The 21,634-nt window shown below is 39.0% G+C and overlaps 1 protein-coding gene across 1 annotated transcript; it reads right to left on the reverse strand.

Moving 5' to 3' along the window:
• Positions 1 to 2,672: 2,672 nt before the first annotated feature.
• LOC119732462 (phospholipase A and acyltransferase 4-like) lies at positions 2,673 to 3,314 on the reverse strand. Its single transcript, XM_038205990.1, has one exon. It carries the CDS (start codon positions 3,312 to 3,314, stop codon positions 2,673 to 2,675), a length of 642 nt encoding a protein of 213 aa, XP_038061918.1.
• Between the last annotated feature and the right edge of the window lie 18,320 nt (positions 3,315 to 21,634).

Raw genomic sequence — 21,634 nt, forward strand, 5'->3', positions numbered from 1 at the left:
AAGGAAGCAAACTTTTTATAGGAAACTGTGAAAAAAATCTACATTTTTTCGACGCAAGGCAAGGTTTCCGTTGAAATCCCTTCCTTCCAAAATGTTTAATAATAAGTTCTGACTTGCACCCTCATTCACTTTATTTTCGGTTTGTCACTCGGGAAAATCATTATTTGATATGTAATAATAACGGACATTTGTATCCGATTGCAAACTAAACAAAATCCGGTTGATTTGGTGCAGTATTTGAAAAAAGACTTTTTTTCTTGTCTTGAAATTAACAACATAACCGCAATGATTTCACAGACTGCTGATCGTATTGTTGACCTACTTTATAACTTGTTTTGCCAGTTTCGTTTGTGAAAGATTGCAAATTTTGTCCAGTCTAGTTCTATGTCCGATAGTCATTAACTACGAAAATCAATACTACAATGCGTTTGCAATGATAATCAATCAATTCTGTACTACAGGATTATTCTACCACAATAGCATGATACTTTTGCTTTCGCGTGCCTAAATTATTTACATTAGAGCATTCAATGGGCATATGACCCATATATTAATATAATACAGATGACAATCAAGTGCCAGTATTCAATAAACGACGACCTTATAATATATGCTGCGTTAATTTCCCCACTATGTTCCCCAATGGTTTTGATTGAAAAGCAATTGTCATGGTTAATCCTGCTTGCTTAGACAATGTCAATTTAATATTGTGTTTAACTATAGGCCTATACAAGGCCCCCAACGCAAAATCGGGTCTTATTTAAACACTGTTTTTTCCTGAATTATCCTATTAAGCAAGTAGCAACATTTAAGTAAGGAGCTTAGGGCAATTTAACAAATCAAATAAGTTTTATAAATTTGATTTTTTTTTAGAAAGAAGGTTTGTAAAATCTGACGTAAGAATGATTGCAAAAAAATTGTTCCGCTGTGATTGTGACCTTTTAGCACTTCCGACAAACTGTACATTTTTCACTCTGGTTGTACTTTATCTCTACCTCTTCAATGCACATGTTCTACTTTTTTCTTACTTTTAAATGTCATTTGCAATATACTCTTGTATATTTCTACTAATGTTTGTTATCATCCTTAAACACCAACCGTCAATTCTCGTCGAACCATGGGCCTTTTGGTTGTGTCGCTGTTCGCAAATAATTCGACGCATCACTCCCCGATGTATTCTTTACCACCAGCTCAATTGCTGTAGAATTTCACGAAGCTTTGGGTATGACAGATATAACACGAAGAGGAGACCTGTAAATTTAAACGAATAAGTCAACATTGGTAAATTTCGTTGTGCATCTTTCGTTGTGCATCTTCAAGCCCTTAAAATCGACTATTTCTATCTGCAAAAGGTACGCTTTCGTATACATGAACAAGTATTGCCCCGTACAGCCATAATCCGGTCCTTTGTGTATTCATAGAACATGAATAAATGACTGAAACGGCTTTCAGTTACGGATCTGCGGAGCATGGTTTATTTTATTTTGTTTCTTTTATTTTTAAAGCACATGTATGCCTGCTACCCCCTTTCCCGAAGAGATAAAGTGATCAATAGCCAGTGGCACATGCCTGTTTATCCCCCCCCCTCCAAGTTACCTCCCCTTGAGCCAAAGCTGGATCCGCCCGTGATATCGATAGCCCTTTAGAAGTAATTAAATATAATTGTGTGCACTCTGAGCCAAGATTTTCTAGGCTTGCCCTGTCTTGCTGTAATTTAATGTACACTTGCAAGTGGGTCAGCTTTAAATGCTAACCTACAACGAGGGTAAAACCAAAATTCCGAGCTGCTGCTGCGGTTATCTGCGCACTGTGGGTATCTTCGTATCGACAGCGATTTCTATCATAGTTCCTGGAGTTATTGATTCTAACTCTGTCACTGCCGAGAATCTCGGGCTTTTGACCGGCTAGCTGCAAACGCACTGACCGGCGTCTTCTTTTTGGAGAATGCCGCCCCTCCTTCGAATATACCGAAATGGATGACAGACAACGTGCCTCATCCCTAATACCGCAGTGTGCGTACACATCGCCGCAGTCGAATCCCAAGATAAAGACGAATACCAGTCACCCTCAATTCCAACTATTTGACATGTCTCGTCCTTCTTATGGTGGTGCAGTATTTCTGATCACACAAAAGGACAAATTCGTTGTTCAGCGATGATTCCCGCACTCTGTTAAGTTCCTCACAGCACTGTTGACGCCGGGGTTATTTCTAATCAGGGCATGATTATTGACTTGGTTCAATGCTTTCCAGAGATCATGCGGGCTAATGCTGCACTGAAATCCTGAAACAATGCGTTGCGTGTATTGCAACATCGACGAAAATTCCAAAACTCCGTGGGCAAAATATCGACCAGATCTGACACGTTTATTATTATTTGTGTAAAAGGGGGTTAAACAGCTGTGTGCTGAATGCTCAATAGATCATTGCAAACAAGTGATCTCAAAAACACACACACAAAACATAAAAATCACAAATTGTTTCATTTTGGATTTGTGCTCATCTTTTTATTGTATTGATGTAAAGGATCAATTTGATTACTTGTCAAAGTAAAATATGGTTTACACTCGACTCAAGTCTGACCATTTGTATATTGTTTTCCTTTAATCGCAATGGATTTTTTCCTTCAAAAGGTGTCCCTTAACTTGACCTATAATGAACCATTACAAGTGTGTCAGTTAGCTAGCTTGAGATACTTACCTATTTGAATGATGCAAAGTATCATGGCAACCCCTCTCCTAGTTAGGTGCCCAGCCGTCCGCACTGCTTCAGCCTGCGCACTGTGAAGTTCGTCGTATCGACAAATATTAACAAAATGCTCGCAGTTGCTTTCGAGGAGATGGTAATCAATCGGCGTTTTGTCACGGTGCATTTTCTTTGCTAATCCAATGATTTCGTCGGGATCCAGATGCTTTACTGTGTGGTCTCTTGAGTTGTTGATCCTCACTTTCCCGGAACCGCCGAGAATCTTCCTAATCGTGTCAGCTCGTATCTCTGGCTTTTGACCGGCAGCAAACGCACTGCCTGATATCTTCTTTTTCGAGAATGCCGACCCTCCTGCGGGTATACTAAAATGGATGACGGCATGTTCCTCATCGTGGTATCGACCGACATATATACCCCAGTGTGCGTACAAGTGGTGGCCGAACTCCAGCCTATCCCCGGGGCATACCTCGTCTTCCAAGTCTGTGATATTCTTAGAGGTATACCACTGGCCCTTATTCCCGAAACTGTTTTCTACAAAAACTTCGCCACTCCAGTGTTCGCGGTCGTTGTCGAGAAGGTTGGCATCTATCGGTGTTTTTCCTCGCTCCATTATCTTTGCCACTTTAACGATGATGTTGGGTTCAGTATTTCCGAGGTAGGAAAATCTAACACGTCTGATCAAAGGAAAAGGCGTGCTATTATTTTTTTCCTAGCACAACGTATGAGGAATTCCCCATCATGTGCAATCGGCATATGTACACAGACACAACCAAATGCTAACAATAACGTGCTTGACTTCAAGTTCATTTACGACATCCATGCAGCCATAAACCTTCTTATATGAATCGGGGTTTTGTTATCCGAGAGATAAAACGTCCGGTGTACCGTGCAGGGTCTCTAAAAGGTGGCGGAGAAGTTTGCTTTATGGAAGTGCATTTACGACTTGTTTACTGCAGTCTCCGTCTTTACACTCATTACATGACGGATTGATAAGGTTCTTTTGAAGAAAAGAGGGTAGATTGCTGATTCTTAAGAAAAAAAGAAGAATTGATATATCATTTTTTTTTTTAATTTAAGGTCTGCAAAAGGGATTAATCCAGTATCATACTCTTTTGAACATGATAATTGTGGTAACAATAATCTGTGATTAAAACTCAAGCAATGGTTTTCTCACAAATTAATATGAATCTTAAAATTACAGCATCCGAGGCAATTGCTTTTTAAGGGGATAAAATGTGTGCTCCGGAGGTTTTTATCACTCTGTATAAGACCACTTAGAGTCTGGGTGCTGATAATTACCCGAGCACATGTTTATTCCCATTCATAAATACCTTTTCGGTATAAAAAAATCATATAATTTGTTCAAAACATCCCGATTTTGTTCAACAAATTCACTTTATGCTTTTTTGAAACATCCCTCTTGCAAAACAATTGAGTGTGCAGCTGGTGAGTGAAATGTAAACAACCCTTTTATGGAGATTGACGCGCGCGTATCATGTTTTGCGCGATGTCGCGCAGAACGCACCTGGCGCGTTGCGTTTTGAATTTAAACAATTCTGACTCCCTGGTAGTGTTTTACGCATGACCGGCCACGTGACGGGCTCTCGACCAATAGGAATGCGTAAACTGTCTTAGGTATTTATGAATGTTGTATAAACAGTAAACTAATGAACAAATAAAGAAATAATAAGAACAAAATTGATTTAAAGCATGAACAATTAGCATAGTTCTGCGTATGAGATAATTCATATGCACACAAATAAACAGGGTCTTGAACAAATGGAAATATCAGAACTGAAAACGAGAACACAGAAAGGCTTAGATTGGGGATTCCATGCTAAAAAATCTCTTACACCCACCTAGTTCTGAAGGAAAACAATGTTTTTGTTTAAATGATTATGTTAAATTTGCAAACAAAACTATCAACTATACTAAAGTAACAAGTCTTATAGAAAATATCTTGCACATAAAATACAGCAAAGATAATGTTTACGCAACGTTCTTAGACAAGATCAATGGTTTGTTCATTGTATAACAAACACCAGACTTTTTCACCACATCGTAGATTTCTACATCTATGTAACATTTATAAAGTGATAAATTAGGTTTACATTAATAATATTGCAATTATATTAATAAATGAACGGTGAAGTATAATCTACTGCATACTTGTGCATATTTTTGCCGCCTATTATATTTAAGTATAGGTATTCAAAGATAGTGGACATTATTTGCAATCAAAAGTACTTTTGCCTATTCAAAGAACAATACGCTGCAATAATTGAACAAATAACCTGTCAACATTTAGCTATAAGTAGATGTCGAATGTTTGGAGATCACCGTGTGACAGCAACTTAATTTTTCTCTCGACGCAAAGCATGGTTTCGGTTGCAAGCCCTCCCGTCCACAACATGTTCATTAATACGTTTTGACTTGCACCCTTTTGTGTTATGGTCCCATTTTGTCAACCGGGAAAACAATTCAAAACCGATTGCAAGTTGAATTAAATTCGGTCCAATTGGACCAGTGTTTGACAAAAATGTTTGTTTCGAGATGGTGGAGTCCTAAACATCGCGAGGAAATGACGGGGGAGAGGGCAGGACCTTGTAGCTGTAGTTCACTTGTATTGCTCTCAAAGGAGATGGGTGGATGACAAGTGATTGAGTTATTGGATGTGGAACATCCTCATTGAAATAATAAAACTGAAGAAAAAGTAGCTCGGGTCTATTTCGTAATTTAATGAGTCCGATGGCAAACAATCGACTGGTAGTTCCGTATTTCTGAGTGGAAGAAAAACCTAAAGCCTTTGATTACATGAAAGACTGGAAGTTCAATGTTGCTAAGATACTCGAGAAAAAAAGTTTATATTGATTCTATAATCGCACCATAATTTCAGTATGTGACCACTTCTTTAGGCCTATTCGCTTTATTCGCCTCGGTTTAGTATCCACAAAACGGCGGTCCAAAGATCAAATGCATGGCGCTATATACATCACTGAAATTTCAAGAACATCCCTAAATAATGCACTGTATTGCAAAATAGACGTAAATCCCCGAATTTGTGAACAATATCGATAAGATTCATAGTAAAAGAGGGTCAAACGGCCAAAACAAAAAAGTAGTGTGAATCACGCTGATTATATATTTTGTAGCCGTGGGAATGACGAGGTTGTTCATTTCGGAGATTAAAGGAACAATTGTAGACAACATTTCTCATTATTTTGAAATGTTTTCACTGGTATGCTCAATCTCAACTGAGTCGTAAGCGCAGTGTTAATTTGAAAGGGGACGACCTCCAGCTCCATTACAATTTGTCATGACGTCTTTATCCGTGACTGTCAAAACAATAATTAGTATCATAATATTGAACATTCAAAATGGGCAGCCATGGATTTGTTGTAATTATTGTATTGTTTTCCGGTTGGGACAGGCAAAACGGAGAAGTGGGGGTAATTCTTGCTTTTAGGAACCGGGAGGAGGGGAGGGTGATGTGAAAGAGTGGGCGGGGCCGGGGGTGGGCTGAGTAAAGCCTTTGGAGTGGGTCCTGGGGAATTCCTCCAGAAATTTTGAAATCTACAGTGCATTCCCTTTTGTTGAATGACAATTTGGGTATAAAGTTGGGACGTATAGTTACATCTATTCTTTAGCCCCATTTTGCTAGTATCATCACATCATCACGGGGGCGGGGCGGTTAAAAACCCGCCCCCAATATCAGCCACTGACAGTGCGATAATAACAATCTTATACAATGCGATCTTATAAAAAAGGCATGCTAAAAACTACTTGACACCGTATAGCTGTGATTAAAACTCAAGATATATTTGTTTGTAAAAATTAATATGAATCCTATATGGTCTCATCCTGTTCAGTTGCTCATTGATCGCTGTCATGCACCAACAGAAAACTAATGAATAAGTGATATAAATATTTTAGTCAAAGGCTCTCAATTGAGCATAGTTCTGCGTAGTATTAGATGACGCCCTAACGAACATAAGAAATGTACAGCCTCGTTATTTATTTATTTATTTATTTCATTTTCCGGGATATTAGAAACAGTGAATCATAGACAAACCAATTACATGTACAAATAACACTGAGTAGTAAACATAACAGAAAACATAACAGAAAACAACACCCCAAAAGCTCCAGCAGGATTACCCAAAAGAAACAAGTTTCTGCCGAGGGGCTCTCCAAACTAATTGGATAACAGTGATTAATACATTTAGGATAAAATTCATTAAATAAAATATTTATAAAATTGTAACTTTAGGCACATTTCACTAATTCCATGAAAAAAAATCCCTCAAAACCTACCTAGTTCTAATTATAATAAAATTAGCATGATTATCAATTTAGACGATTATTTTTAATATACCTTATGACAACACAATACATGGGGCCATTTATCTACCGTCACATTAGCAGTTGTTTGAATGGTTGTGATGTTTTTGGTGAATACCTGAAACCACACACACACAAAATCAACACATCAATGAACATGCAGCCTTTCGCTAATGATGATTTGAGTCGATTATATAGCAGCAGCCATATTAGAGGGCAACGTCTTTGTTTTTGCTTGGATATATGCACGAGTGAATCCTTTGTGCATTCATTGTTACTGAATTAAAAACTAAATACCCTCCAAGTAAGGTCGCCTCAGGTCTATTTTGCAAACAAAAGTATCAACCGTACTATTTAAGACCTCTAAAGAAAATAACCACACAAATTCGCCACATCGTAGATTTCTAAATCTGTAATTGTATGTACATCATAAAGAAGATAAAATATGAATGACTTAATATAAATGAAATGTTTCAAAACGCAACTCTGTATCTCAACGAGTTTTACTATCAATCTTCTTATTTTTATTTTCAAGGGTGTTTGGATGCCTTATTGATTTTGGTATGATATGTTTCCTATGCATTATACATGAGCAAACAGTTTTACCTGTCAACTAAAAGAATCTAAATTATACTATGCGATTGCTCTTTCATTGATCAAAAAGTGTCCGTTTTTAGAATTACTACAAAACCATGAAGGCAATTTTGAAAAAAAAAAAAATGATGGTGCAGGTACTCCTTACCCTTGGCCTTAAAACCTACGAGTTTCATTTCATTTCCATCACGCCTCACTGCACAATGGTCAAATGATCACAACAGCATTTTTGGACTCTGTGACCGAGTTCCTTGCCATAATTAATTTCAGTGCTGTGTTATGTAAGCTGTGTTATATCCTGCATGTTGGGAAAATAAGGCTGAATCAACTGTGGCTTGGGATTGGAATCATTCACCCGTGAGCATTAAACTGAGGTCTTGTCATGATGACTGATAGCCAGGCAAATCATTCCAATCCCAACCGCAGCCCTTTTCACAACATACTGAGGGGTTGAGGCCATGAGGAATATCTGCACAATGAAAAAAAATAATAATTTGACTTCATCATGTTTTGTAGTTATTTCAAAATAGTCCGACGGACACATTTTTGAGGGACATACTGTATATTGCAAAATCAAAGCTAGGCCTATTATAACAAATTAAATAAGTTTTGAACAGGACTTTTTTTATAGAAGAAGTCTTAAATTCTGGCCTGTGAATGTTCGCCAGAATTTTTAAATGTAATTGTGTGACCTTTTAGCACATCCGTGGTATCTTTTTTTTTTAATCTAGTTATAATGTATCTCAACTTTTCTTTCTAAGGTTCTACTATTTTTGCCCACATTACAAAAAAAAATAATTGTCAATTTTCAATTTCAGATTGTGACCTATAAGCACTGAACTGACAAGTTGTCTTTTTATCTCTTCAGGTGCAATGTACCTTCTTTGACGACACCACCCTTCAAATTTCGTCGAACCTTTGACAAATTAATAGTGTCATTGTTCGTTAATAATTCGGTACGTCAATCCTCTAGCATTCTCTATCAGCTCAGCTGTGTAGTAATCCACGAAAAGATGTTGAGGGTTGGGGTTCATCACGGCAGCCACGAAAGGACGAGCCGGTAGAGCTGTAAAGTAAAAAGAAAAATCAAAACGGATTGCTGGAAAATTCCTAAAACAAGTCATTTGTCATTGTGGATCTTTGAGCTCTGTTAGCATTCTGGGGGTCAAGACACACTCCAACCAAAAAAATGTTTGCCAAAAAGTAGCACATATCTGTAGCTTCCCTCCTGGAAGCTATACCCCAAACCCCACTACAGCTTCCCCCACCCCCCAAAAAACCCCAACAAAACAATAACAACAACAACAATTGTGCAACAAAATAGCGCATGCATATATTCCCTCCTTAGAAGTAAACCCAAAACTCCACTCCAGCCCGCCCCCTAAAAAAACCCAAAACAACAATTACTGTGCCCAAAAATATCGAATGCCTATAGTCCCCCTCCTTGGAAGTATACCCCAAAGCCCACTCCAGCCCCCCCCCCCTACACAAAAACCTCCAATTGGGCCAATAATACAAACTGAAACCGCTTCTATATCGACTCAGGCCGCGCTTCTCTTTGTGAATGATAGTCATTAACAATACAAATCCAAACATTTAAGCAGAAACAGATTAGTAAATTTGCTCTAAGATTCTGCAACATCACAATCACGGTACGCATACGCACGGACGCAACGGCTGTATAGTATACAACTATTGAGTGGCTCAGAGTAAAAATTGGCGATAAATTTTTTTAGGGTCGCCGCCTAAAAATAGGGTCGGTCGGTAACCGGAAACAGAGGAATTTTTGGGGGGCCTAATTGTGCTGTTGGCGGCTATGAAGAGTGCCACTTATTGTCTGATAGTGTCCACTTTGAGCACTTTTGCCCCCATACGAAGATGGTGTCCATCCCCCTCCTCCTCTTCCCCCACTGAAGTTTGATATTACGGAGGATGGATGTAAAAAAAAAACCGAGTACCTGTCAGTACCTTTCACGCCCCCCCCCCCCATTACCCATTACCCCGCCCCAATCGAAATGACCTAGCTAGACCGCTGCAGTTCTAGCTAGCTTACTTACTTACGTGTGAATGACCATATCAAGCCCTTGCCAACCGTCTTCACCGCTTCAGTTACCTGCTCACTGGTTGGATGATTGTATCGACAAAGGTTCACAAAGTGCTCGCAGTTGTTGAAGGCAAGGTTGTACTCAATCGGCGTTTTTTCTCGGTGTATTGTCTTGGCCTTTTCACTGATGACTTGGGGATCTAAAGGCTGTTCTTTCTTGTCTCTTGAGTTGTTGATTCTCACCCTGGCATCGCCGAGAATCTTTTCAATCGTATCAGCTCGTATCTCGGGCTTTTGACCCGCAATCGATTCACTACCCGAGATCTTCTTTTTGATATATTTCTCCTCTTCGTCGAAAATTCCGAAGTGGATGACAGCGTGTTGCATATCTCGGTATCGACCGACGTATATACCCAGTGTGCGTACATGCCGCGGTTGAACTCCAGCCTATCACCGAGAGATACCTCGTCCTCCAAGTCTTCGATATCCGCAGAGGTATACCATTTACCCTCAATCCCATAATTGCTGTTGCTTGCCATGACTCCTGCCTGTCAAATGGTGGTTCAGTGTTTCAGAGGATATCTAACGCGTCGGTGAGCTGATCAAACGAAACTTCCGAAAGGCCCAAACTTAAAGGGACCGTCCTGGAACAGCCAAATTGTATTGCGTACGGTACCAGCTACTGAATACCGGCATGCACGCAAAATTCGCGCTGCAATATGCATATACTGGTTCCCAGACCAAATGATGCTGACTAGAGATATGATGTTTAATTACCGACTTGGCGAATACGTTTTCAATGTTGTACGCAACATATGGGAGTATTTAGAATCGCTAGCGAATTCTATGCGAGCACTCTGATTGGTTCAGATTCCAGAGCGTATTCTTGGTCGCCACGGAAGATCGTTCTCATTACTTCGAGGGTTTGTACTTTGTGTTGTGTAACATTACAAAATTCATTATCGGGCATACACGACTCAAATAGATCAAGTAGGCCCATATCACAATGATACATTTTATTTCTATACACAATTGACCAACCTGAGTGAATTGGTCATTTAAGTCGCCAGATCTGCAAACATGTCCCTGACATAATGAGATGATCCCCATGTAACGGAATGAATGAGTCCTCTTTTGCATAGCGGTACGCGATTGGATCTCATCGCAAAAATCATTGCGCTGCTTGCATATGAATAACGGTGCGAGAAAGTAATCGTCAAGTCGTTAGATGTGTCGCGATCTGTCCGATTACGTACTAGTCTTTTACCAGCCGCGCCAATGGAGTTCGACTGAAGTTCACGGACAAAATACATTATGTACGACTATCTAACGACTTGTCATAAAGTCTAGGTGCTGTATTGATACAAACATCGTGTATATCGCACATTGACCGAATAACGACAGGAAAAGTGTATTCGTGCTCCGTCGTTTCCGATGTAAACAACCGTTTTTTTTTCGTTTTTGCTCGGGAACGGTATAAGACATGAGGTTGGTTTCCTTTCAACCAGATGTTTGAAATAGGATAAGCAAACTATCCAAAACATGACATTTTCGGGGAATTCAAAACCTAGTGCCCCTTTAAGTTGAGTTAAACATTGCTCATATACTCCAAAAAGTGGGAAATCCCATTAGACTGGCTTCCGTTCAATGCATCGTCGCTCGTTATGGAATACTTGTTTGTGGCGGGAACCTGTCCATGTTCTGTGTAACGGATCCTACAATATCACACCATTCACATGTGGTCGTTTCTATTAACTTGCAGGGGTGAAGCTGCAACTGCGAGTTCCCGAGATATACATCAAATATACTAGAGAGGGGACGATAGGACATGCTTCATGAAAAGAATGCATAAAAGTGCCTTTTAAAATTATTTTTAACAGTATTATGTTAATTAGCTTGTGTACAGGTTCAGAGATAGGGGTGGTAATGTGAACATTGTATGCAGTTTGCATCATGTTTATTATTGTTTAAGGTTCAACTGAAGTTTTCAAGTAAACAATATATATATTTATCAATTAATTGTTGAAATAATTAATTAAATTAATAAATTAAATCATAAAAAAATTAAAAGAAATGATGCATTATTTAAGGTTTACTCGGTTGTAATGTCAGTTATGGTTATTGATTTGTATGCTATTGGTGTTAGGGCAGAAGGCAAATACATTTTACTGGGCGCGACGCGAGCCGCCGCGGCGCAGTGCGGCGCTTATTTCCCAGCTGTTTATTTTCTCTCTACCCTCGGCGCTGCGCGGCGCCCAGACCAGCCATCAGCTCATTAACTTCCGCTATTGTGCTTGTCCCATTGTTATGTTAATAAGCGAGGTCAGCGGAGAAGTTTTGGTCCACGCTCGATGCGGGCCGCGGTGCGCCGTTGAGCCATAAAATGCCCCCATTATTACGTGGATGCGATGGACAAAGACCGAGTTCCGTTTATAATAAAGCTATGTAGTAGGAGTCCAGTTTTGGGCCGTAAATGTAACCACGCAAAATTAGTCAATTTCAATCCGTGCTAATGAGTATCAACATGACTCTAAAAAATATATAAGGTATCCTGATACAAGAAAAATACACCCCCATTATTAATTAACAATTCAGAACTTTGCGTTCGTTTGGATGGGAAAAAAAACCGAATTCTCAACTCGCGCTTTCCATATCGACCAATTGCGCCAAACATTTTTATCAAAATTATAAATAAAAAGGGCACAGACTAGTATTCTCTTACCCAGAAAGCTCAGACTTTTATTAAAACAGTGGTACAAAAAGAAAGGATTAAAATCCCTCTGCACCTTTCTGCAAAGCATTTCTAAAGGTCGGGGTAGGCGATACGAGAGATTTGTGTACAACGGCGAAGCTCACTATGCAACACTGCAACCAGACTAATCTACTACTACATGTTGTTTTATGCGGATGGCATTCGTGCCAGACTTACGTGTAGTCTGGCAAGCGGTAACAGTAATAACGCGTGTGCGCACGTTCCGAGTGGATGCGTTGTGTGGAGCGGAATCGGCCGTTGCCAGACGTTGTCTCGCACGTGGTGACGGCGAGTGGAAACATTGCTCCGTATTGCTGCGTTGTGTGGAGCAGGATCGCAACTATACTTTGACCGTGCTTAACGGCGGGCCATCTGATATTGTCTGGTCTCATCGCGGTGTACATACATCTGATCCCGTGCACCAGGCCCAGTGATGGGCGAATGTCTGTCACGTTGCGAAACTGCCGGACATTGGTAGTTGTCCAATCATTTTAATTAGGTATCACACAGTCTCCATTCTTAATGGCTTTGTACTGTACTGGTTTCTCGATCTGGTGGCGGGGGGGGGGGATATAAAGCACTTTTCCATTAAAGATTTACCGCTGGAACAGTAATTTTCTGGCCGCGAATCTCCTCTTCCGGTCTTTCGACTCGATCGGAGGTGTCCCAGAAAAATGCATTTTGTTATGAGCGGCATGGAACATGATCTCCGTTGTTTACAGCGACAAATCGATAACCCCACATGTTCAATGGACACTTCACTTCCCAGAGTTGGAACTATTACACTTGTATCGTGTCAATTTCGTCGATGGGGAAAAGTATACAGGCCGGACTGAAATTTCTGGACAAAATTAGACACACCCACAAGAAAATATGCTTGTATACTGCGGTTTGTATAAAAAATATTACAAATAAATTGGAGACCAGTGTTGGAACTAACACCTGCGTCTTATTAGTTTCGGTGATGGCAACAAAACAATCAAGGGCGGGACTAAAAGACGCAATCACGGTGGCAAGATATTGGCTGGTATTCTGCACTCCGTAAAATCACACATAATAAAATGGAGACCAGTGTTGGAGTTCTTTTTTAATGAATCGACCATCATATCAGTTTCGTTGGCGGGAACAGGGTAGGGGTGGGACTAAAAGACGCAATCATAGGATTAGACACACCCACAAAGAAATGTGCTGGTATGCTGCACTTCGTAATGATCACATATTTATAACAAGGAGACCAGTGTTGGAACTAACACCTACGTCTTATCATGGAGCCGTGGTCTTATTCATAGTTTCGGTGATGGCAAGAAACCCATGCAGGGGCGGGACTAAAAGACGCAATCGCAGTACCGAGATTTTGGCTGGTATTCTGCACTCCGTAAAATCACACACAATAAAATGGAGACCAAGTGTTGGAATTTTTTTTAATGAATGGACCATCAAATCAGTTTCGGGGTATAGGGTAGGGGCGGGACTAAAACACGCAATCCCGAATAGGATTAGACACACCCACAAAGAAATTTGCTGGTATACTGCACTTCGCAACGGTCACATATTTATAAATTGGAGACCAGCGTTGGAACATACGCCTACGTATTATTAGTTTCGGTGATGGCAAAAAAACACATGCAGGGGCGGGATTAAAGGACGCAATCACAGTACCGAGATATTGGCTGGTATTCTGCACTGCGTGACATCACACATATACATTGAAATGGAGACCAGTGTTGGGACGAACACGCGAATCATTTTTTCCCCGAAAGCGGGCTGCAGGGGAAAATATAATTGTCTAGAACAACAGACCTTGGAATTTATCAGTATTAACGCGAATACAAAGTAAATGGATTGATGTTTTTGTCATCTTGGCATCAGGTAGTGTTTATTTCTTCAGATCAACAAGTGAAAAAAGTTTCAAGACATGTTAACTGGTGGCAAATAGTGTTCCATGTTACGTTTATTTTGGAAGCGAAAACGTTGCCAAAAATACCCACGATTATTGTTGTGATCAAAAATTGTTCCAACATATTAAAAACCAAGCTCGAGTTCGTTACCGTCGGCGCGCTGCGGCTGGCCGCATGACCTGAGTGCAATCAGCCGTGAAAGCAATACGCAAATCTTCACCTATTGTTATGCAGGAAGCTTAATCTGGTCGGCGGCGCCGAGGGTCGGCGGGACGCAGCGCGCCGACCCTCGGCGCTGTGCGGCGCTGTACGGCGGCTCGCGTCGCGCCGAGTAAATTTTATTTGCCTTCTGCCCTTATGCATATTCATGAGCAAATCATTTTAACTAGCTGTCAGCGAAAACAATAAAAAAAGTATACACTGCGATTGCAATTCTCTCAATCAATAAACGGTAAAGTACATTATCAAATGAATATTTGCTTTGCCTTCCATTATAGTTGGCTAGGCATTTAAAACAAATGGTCATCAATTGAAACGAAAAAAAATCTGATAAAAAGAACAGCAATACAAAACATCAGCAACTTTCAACTAAATAATAACATGTCCAAAGTTCAGCTGAGTAGAAACCACACTTGTGAGACAACTGTGGATAATGCATGTTCTTGTGTTCTCGCACTAGATGCTTAATAGTTATCCCTTCGCTCTGAGGACGAAGAGTTTCAAAAATCCACGCAATACATACTATTGAGGTGTTTCATCAACGCCTATACTCGGAGAGAAAATAAACTGAATGTATAAAGCCTTGCACATGTTCGGGGACCGCTTTCGCTAAAATAGTATAAAAAAGGTTGGAATGGGGACTAGTGACCTAAGCTGTCAATCGAAACTTTAATGTAATAAGTTTTGACTTGCACCCTCTTTTAGTGGTATTATCTTAGTTTGTCACTCGGCAGTGGCGTATCCAACAGAGATCGTGTGTCAATTTCAATTACAAATAAAGAAGGGGATTATACTGTCTATAGAATTAAATCAATTCCCCGCTAAGTCCCCAAATGGTTTGATTTGCAGACATTTGAAGAAGAAAAAAACATTTGAAATAAAACTGAATTGTAGCGATGTTGTCAGGAATAACTCAAGAATCATCCAGAATGACTCAGAATTACTGTGAAAGCAGCTAAATCTTTGTCTCGACACAAAGCATGGTTTCCGTTGAAAGCTCTCCCTTCTGCAACATGTTCATCAATACGTTTTGAATTTATGATTCCAGTCGGCCAACCTTGAAAACAGTTCTTATGCACCGCCGATATATGTACTTATATGTAACCGATTGCAAGTTAAACTAAATTCGGTCCATTTGTAACATTATTTAACAGTAAAGGTTTGTCTCCAGATGGTTGAATCCTAACCATTGCGAGAAAATAATGGGGAGAGGGGAGGACCTTGTAGCGGAAGTTTACTTGTATTGCTCTCAAAGGAGATGGGCGGATGAGTAGTGATTCAGTCATTGGATGTAGAACACCCTCATTGAAATATTGAAACTGAAGTAAAAGAAGCTCGAGTCCATTTCGTATTTTATTTAGTCCGATGGCAAAGAATCGACTGGTAGTTCGGTATTTCTGAGTAGAGGAAAACTAATGCGTCTGATTACATGAAAGGCTGGAAGTTCAATGTTGCTGAGATTATTGACAAACGATCGGGGATTCTTTTCAGAAAGTGAGACTGCTGCTTCCCGCTATCGAGGATTTGTTTATGGCGGGCCAATGATTCGTCACCGTTTTCACGAACAGCCGCATACTATATATATTATGTTGATTTTAAGTGTTTTTGAGATAATCACAAAAAAGTTTTTTATATATTAAAACTGCAAGAAAAACTACTTTGTAACAACTTTGTGCAGTAAAAAAAAAAATTCTCATGATGCTATGAGAACTAAAATTTTACGTGAACCCAGTAATTAGAATTCTTCTTCTTCTTTTTTATTCATTCATTTTCATGATGACTTGATGAGTTGGGCCCAACTGTCCCTGTCGAGCATAGCTTCGGAAAGAGATGGACCACTCAGACCAGTTTCTAGCTCGATGGATGTTTTCAGGGACATGTTGGGACGACCTTTTCGTCGAGGGGCTTCAGGATTCCAGAGGAGAACTTGACTAGCTGGCTCATTATGTCGATAAACGTGACCGGCTAGCCGAAGGCGACGCTGTCTGATGGTGGTGGAGATAGGGGGGGGGCACCATACAGAACAGAGTTAGAGAGATGTTGTTGCCAAGAAACGTTCTGAACAGCCCGCAACATCCGTGTACAGGTGCCATCAATGGATGTAGAGATCTGTTTGGTCAGGGTCCAGGACTCGCAACCGTAGAGGAGGATGGATTCTACTGAGGTCTTGAAGATCTTAAGTTTGGTGGTCTTGGAGATCGAGGATCTCCATACTTTGGTCAGTGAGAACAGAGCAGACCAAGCTTGAGCTTTTCTACACTCGAATTAATACTACTGTATTAGTTAGTTAATTAGTGAAAATTAAAGATATGTGGCTCCAGTTTCCTACATATTGGCCCTTGTGTTTCAATAGGTTTTGTACACGTTCAAGAGGCCAAAATGTATGTGGCTCTTCATGAAAACGCAAAACTCAGTTTTGGAGATATCTGCCCGTTGCATCATAAGAGTTATTTGGAAATAAAGGATGTAATGCTTACAGAAACATGTCAAAATGATTGAGTACAATGTTTTGAAGCAAAATAGTGAAACAAATAAAAATCGATGTGGCTGTTCGTGAAAACGGTGACAAACATTGCGGGTCTGTCAATAAAAAAGTGTTTACATTGATTCTATAATTGCACATTATGTGGCATTTTCTAGGCCTATTTGTTGTATGTGCACGAATCTACTCCAATTATCCATTGCCTATGGCAACGCGCCCACGACAAGACCATGGTTTACTATGCATAATGTGTCGGTCCAAAGATCAAGTGCGCTTTATGCAGCACTGACATATTCCAAGAACATCCCTGAACAATGCGCTATGAAAAACCGAAAAATAATTGCATTTATGTGTCTGTGTATGCAGGTTTAAATGTGATTTTGTCATTGATATCAAGTATGGAATAGTCAGTTATGCTGTTCATTGTAACTCATGAACCAAAAAACAAACTGATGACACTGCTGTGAATCCCAACATAGATCCTGACTTAAACTTTGAAACCCCTGATATATATGCTGTGAGTATTATGGTCAACATGATTCTTAAATGATTTTAATGGAAACACTAGTGTCAAATTGTTACATGTCAATGCGAAACGTTTACAAAAGAACATATCAAATATTATTGGTTGATCAACCTCTTGGAAAACAAGTTTTCAGTTATTGGTATATCTGAATCATAGCTATATGATACTAAGGATCCACTTATTCAAATTGAAGATTACTCAATTGAAGGTTCATGTAGACTTAACAGAATGGGAGGTGGGGAAGCACTCTACATCAAACAGGATCTTACTTATAACACTCGAAACGATCTGTCTATTAACAATTCTGAAATAGAATCATATTTCATTGAGCTTGTTAATTCACATAATAGAAATGTATGACAAGGAGTTGTGTATAAACCGCCCAGTGCTTCATGTGATAATTTCTCAGAGCATTATATTAATGACATATTGCGAAATATTAGCAATGAAAACAAAAAGTGTTGTAATGGGTGGTTTCAATATTGACGTATTGCAGTATGACACAAACAATGCAGTACATAACTTTATTGATGTGCTATCTTCTCAATCATTTTATCCTACTATAAATAAACCTACAAGAATTACTGAAAATAGTGCAAGTGTAATTGACAACATTTTAACTAAAGACTTACATAACCATACTGCTGGTGTTTAAGTAACTGATATTAGTGATCACTTACCAGTATTATTAATTATTGAGAGTTTTAGAGAGAAGGTACAAGATGAACAAAGATATAATAGAAAGCGTGATTTTAATAGTAACAATATTGAACATTTTGTAAATGATTTAGGCACAACTGATTGGTCATTAATTACATCAATGAACGATCTTCATGAAATGTATCTTCATGAAATTGTAACTCCTCATTAAATCGTGTTCTCAAAGTGTTTGATACACATTTTCCACTCCAAGAGGTAAACTGTCGATACTACAAACATAAGTCAGCTTGGCTATCAGGTGGTATCTATAATTCAATAAGGAAAAAAACTCCACAAAAATTCTGAGAAATCCTACTACTCAAACAAATCTCCTTATACTCTGTATAAAAACGAGTTAAATCATTTAATCAAAATATCCAAGAAAAGCTATTTGAGCAAAAATAAATAACCAGACAAAGGGTAATATCAAAGGAACTTGCAATGATATAAATTCTGTTTTAAATAAGGGTAAGCGAAAAAACAACCTCTCATATTTTGTTTAATATCGTGTAACGATTGACAGTAACAAAGAAATTGCTGATGCATTTAATGAGTGTTTTGTTACTGTTGGCTCTATACTTGCGAGTAATCTACCATTATGTGATGCCACATTTGAATTTTTTCTTCGTGTTCGACAGGATAACTCTCTTTTAAAAAAAAAACCTATTACGCAAGACGAAATTGTAGACATTAATGGGAAGCCCCTGGCTTTGATGGCCTAAGTGCTTGTGTTGTCAAACAGGATAAGTATGTCTTAGCAAAGTCACTTGCTTGTATCTCAAATGGGTCTCTGGTTACAGGTGTTTTCCCAAATGGTCTAAAGATAGGAAAGGTCACGCCACTCCATAAAAGTGACGACAAACATAATATTGGTAATTATAGACCTATTGCAGTATTATCTACATTCTCACAAGTTTTTGAAAACAATAATATACTGTCGTCTTACAGCTTTCATAAGTAAACATAACCGTTTGTCCGAATCGCAATTCGGTTTCAGAGAAAAGCGATCAACTGAACTAGCAACGTCGTATGTTGTGAATAAATTGCTCAAAGCCATGATGGTAACGTTTCTATTGGTATTTTTTGGACCTTTCAAAAGGCTTATGGCATTTCACTTTGTAAACTGGAAATGAATGTTTTATATCCGACAAAAGTGAAATCATTGGCATGTGTTTCTGTGTTCCGGAACTCAGAAGTTGGGTTTAGAATAGACCTTAACTTCACGTATAGTGATGCTGCTTTGTGCGTCCTTGGGCTGGTCGATTGATTGTGTATGCTAACATTATGATTCAGTGTTACTGTGGCGTTTATTGATGAACGTCTTCAATGCCATCGATATGTGTGATGATCTACCCAAAAATCGGAACTTGTTATACACTTCTTTTTGGAAGCCGACGCTGAAGGCGGATCCAGAACACATTTTTTTTTTTTTGGGGGGGGCAATGAAAAAAAAATTGGTCCTCAAAAATTATAGGGCGTGGTATTCGGGCCCGAAACATTTTTGGATGTGCGTTCTGACCACTTTAAATAAATTTTCAGAAGAAAAAGATGGTGGTGAACGTAGTAAAAGCCTTTATTGCCATGTCACTTGGGGCCAATGGCTCCCGTTGCGCCCCCCTCCCCCACCCGGATCCGCCCTTGGCCGACGCCAACTTGTTCTATTATAGAATTGTATATTTGGCGACTAACCAACTCAAGCCGCGTTTGCATTGGAATTTTTTTTAGGGAGACTGAAAACAGGTTTGCTCAATCCATGCAGCCATGAACCTTCTAATATGATACGGATCTGTTTCATCAGAGAGTCAAACATCCGGTGTACCACGGTTGCTAAAAAGTGCCGGAGAAGTTTGCTTTATGGAAGTGCATGTACGACTTGTTTACTGCAGTCTCCGTCTTTACACTCATTACATGACGGATTGATATGGTTCTTTTAAAGGAGAGAAGGTAGATTACTGATTCTTAAGAAAAAGAAAACAAGAATTGATATGTTAAAATAATTTTTAATTTTAGGTCTGCGAAAGGGAATAATCCAGTATCAGACTCTTTTTAACACGATAATGTCGTAACAATAAGCTGTGATTAAAACTCAAGCAATGGTTTCTCACAAACTTAATATGAATCTTAAATGTACAGCATCCGATGCAATTGCTTATTGTTGTATATAAATAATAAACAAAGAAATAAAACAAACAAAACAGGTTTAAACCAATAGAAATCAAACCTCTGAGTTTTTTAAGCCGTCAAAAGCATGAACAATTAGCAAAATTCTGCGTATCAGATAATTAACGTTTTCATAAGCGTACAAATAACATGGTCTTGAATAAATGGACACAAGAACACAAAATGGCTTATTTTGATGATTCCATGCTAAAATTCACTAAACCTACCTAGTTCTGCAGGAAACAAATGTTTTTTAATGATTATGTTTAACATTTCCAAACTTTCAACTATACTAAAGTAAGAAGTCTTATGGAAAATATCTTGCACATATAATACAGCAAAGAGAATGTTGATACAACATTCTTAAACAAGACTTTTTCACCACATCGTAGATTTCTACATCTACCTTATGTTTACAAAAGGATGAATTTAGTTTACATTAATAAGATCGATATTATATTAATAAATGAACGGTGAAGTATAATCTATATATACTGCATGCTTTTTGCCAACATTCAAGACTGCACATCATCTGCAAAAAAATCTAGTTATGCCTATTCGAGGATTGATTTAACAAACAACCTGTCAAAATTTAGCTAAGCAGTTTTGAGGTCACCGTGTGACAGCAGCTTAATTGATGTCTCGACGCAAAGCATGGCTTCGCTCGCAAGCACTCCCTTCCTTCCGCAACATGTTCATTAATACGTTTCAACTTGTACCCTTTTGTGTTATGATCCCATTTTGTCAACTGGAAATACAATTCAAAACCGATTGCAAGTTGAACTAAATTCGGTCCAATTGGACCAGTGTTTGACAAAAGTGTTTGTTTTGAGATGGTTGAGTCCTAACCTTCGCAAGGAAATGATGGGGGGGGGGGAGAGGGGAGGACCTTGTAGCTGAAGTTCACTTGTATAAGTTATCTTAGCATATTCTTACTATATTTTTAATATTGCATGCTACTATTGCAGTAGAGCATCGAATATGGCATAATAGCCTCACATACAGATATGACACACACACGACGACCTATATAGATGCCTTTCCCCACCATGTTCCCCAATGGTTTTGGTTAAAGAAATATAATTGTCATGGTAAATCCTGCTTGCTTTTACAATGCATTTTACAATGGATTACTGTTCAAGGTTGGCTTATAGCCTGATTGACAAAATTAAACAAAATTATCAAGCAGCCATATTTAAGTAATTAAATGTAAGC

This window comes from Patiria miniata, unplaced genomic scaffold (assembly GCF_015706575.1).
Source record: "Patiria miniata isolate m_02_andy unplaced genomic scaffold, ASM1570657v1 HiC_scaffold_1, whole genome shotgun sequence".
NCBI classification, from domain to species: Eukaryota; Metazoa; Echinodermata; class Asteroidea; order Valvatida; family Asterinidae; genus Patiria; species Patiria miniata.

Coding starts and splice junctions, on each gene's coding strand:
- LOC119732462 (XM_038205990.1), bottom strand. CDS start 3,314: ATGGAGCGAGGAAAAACACCGATAGATGCCAACCTTCTCGACAACGAC.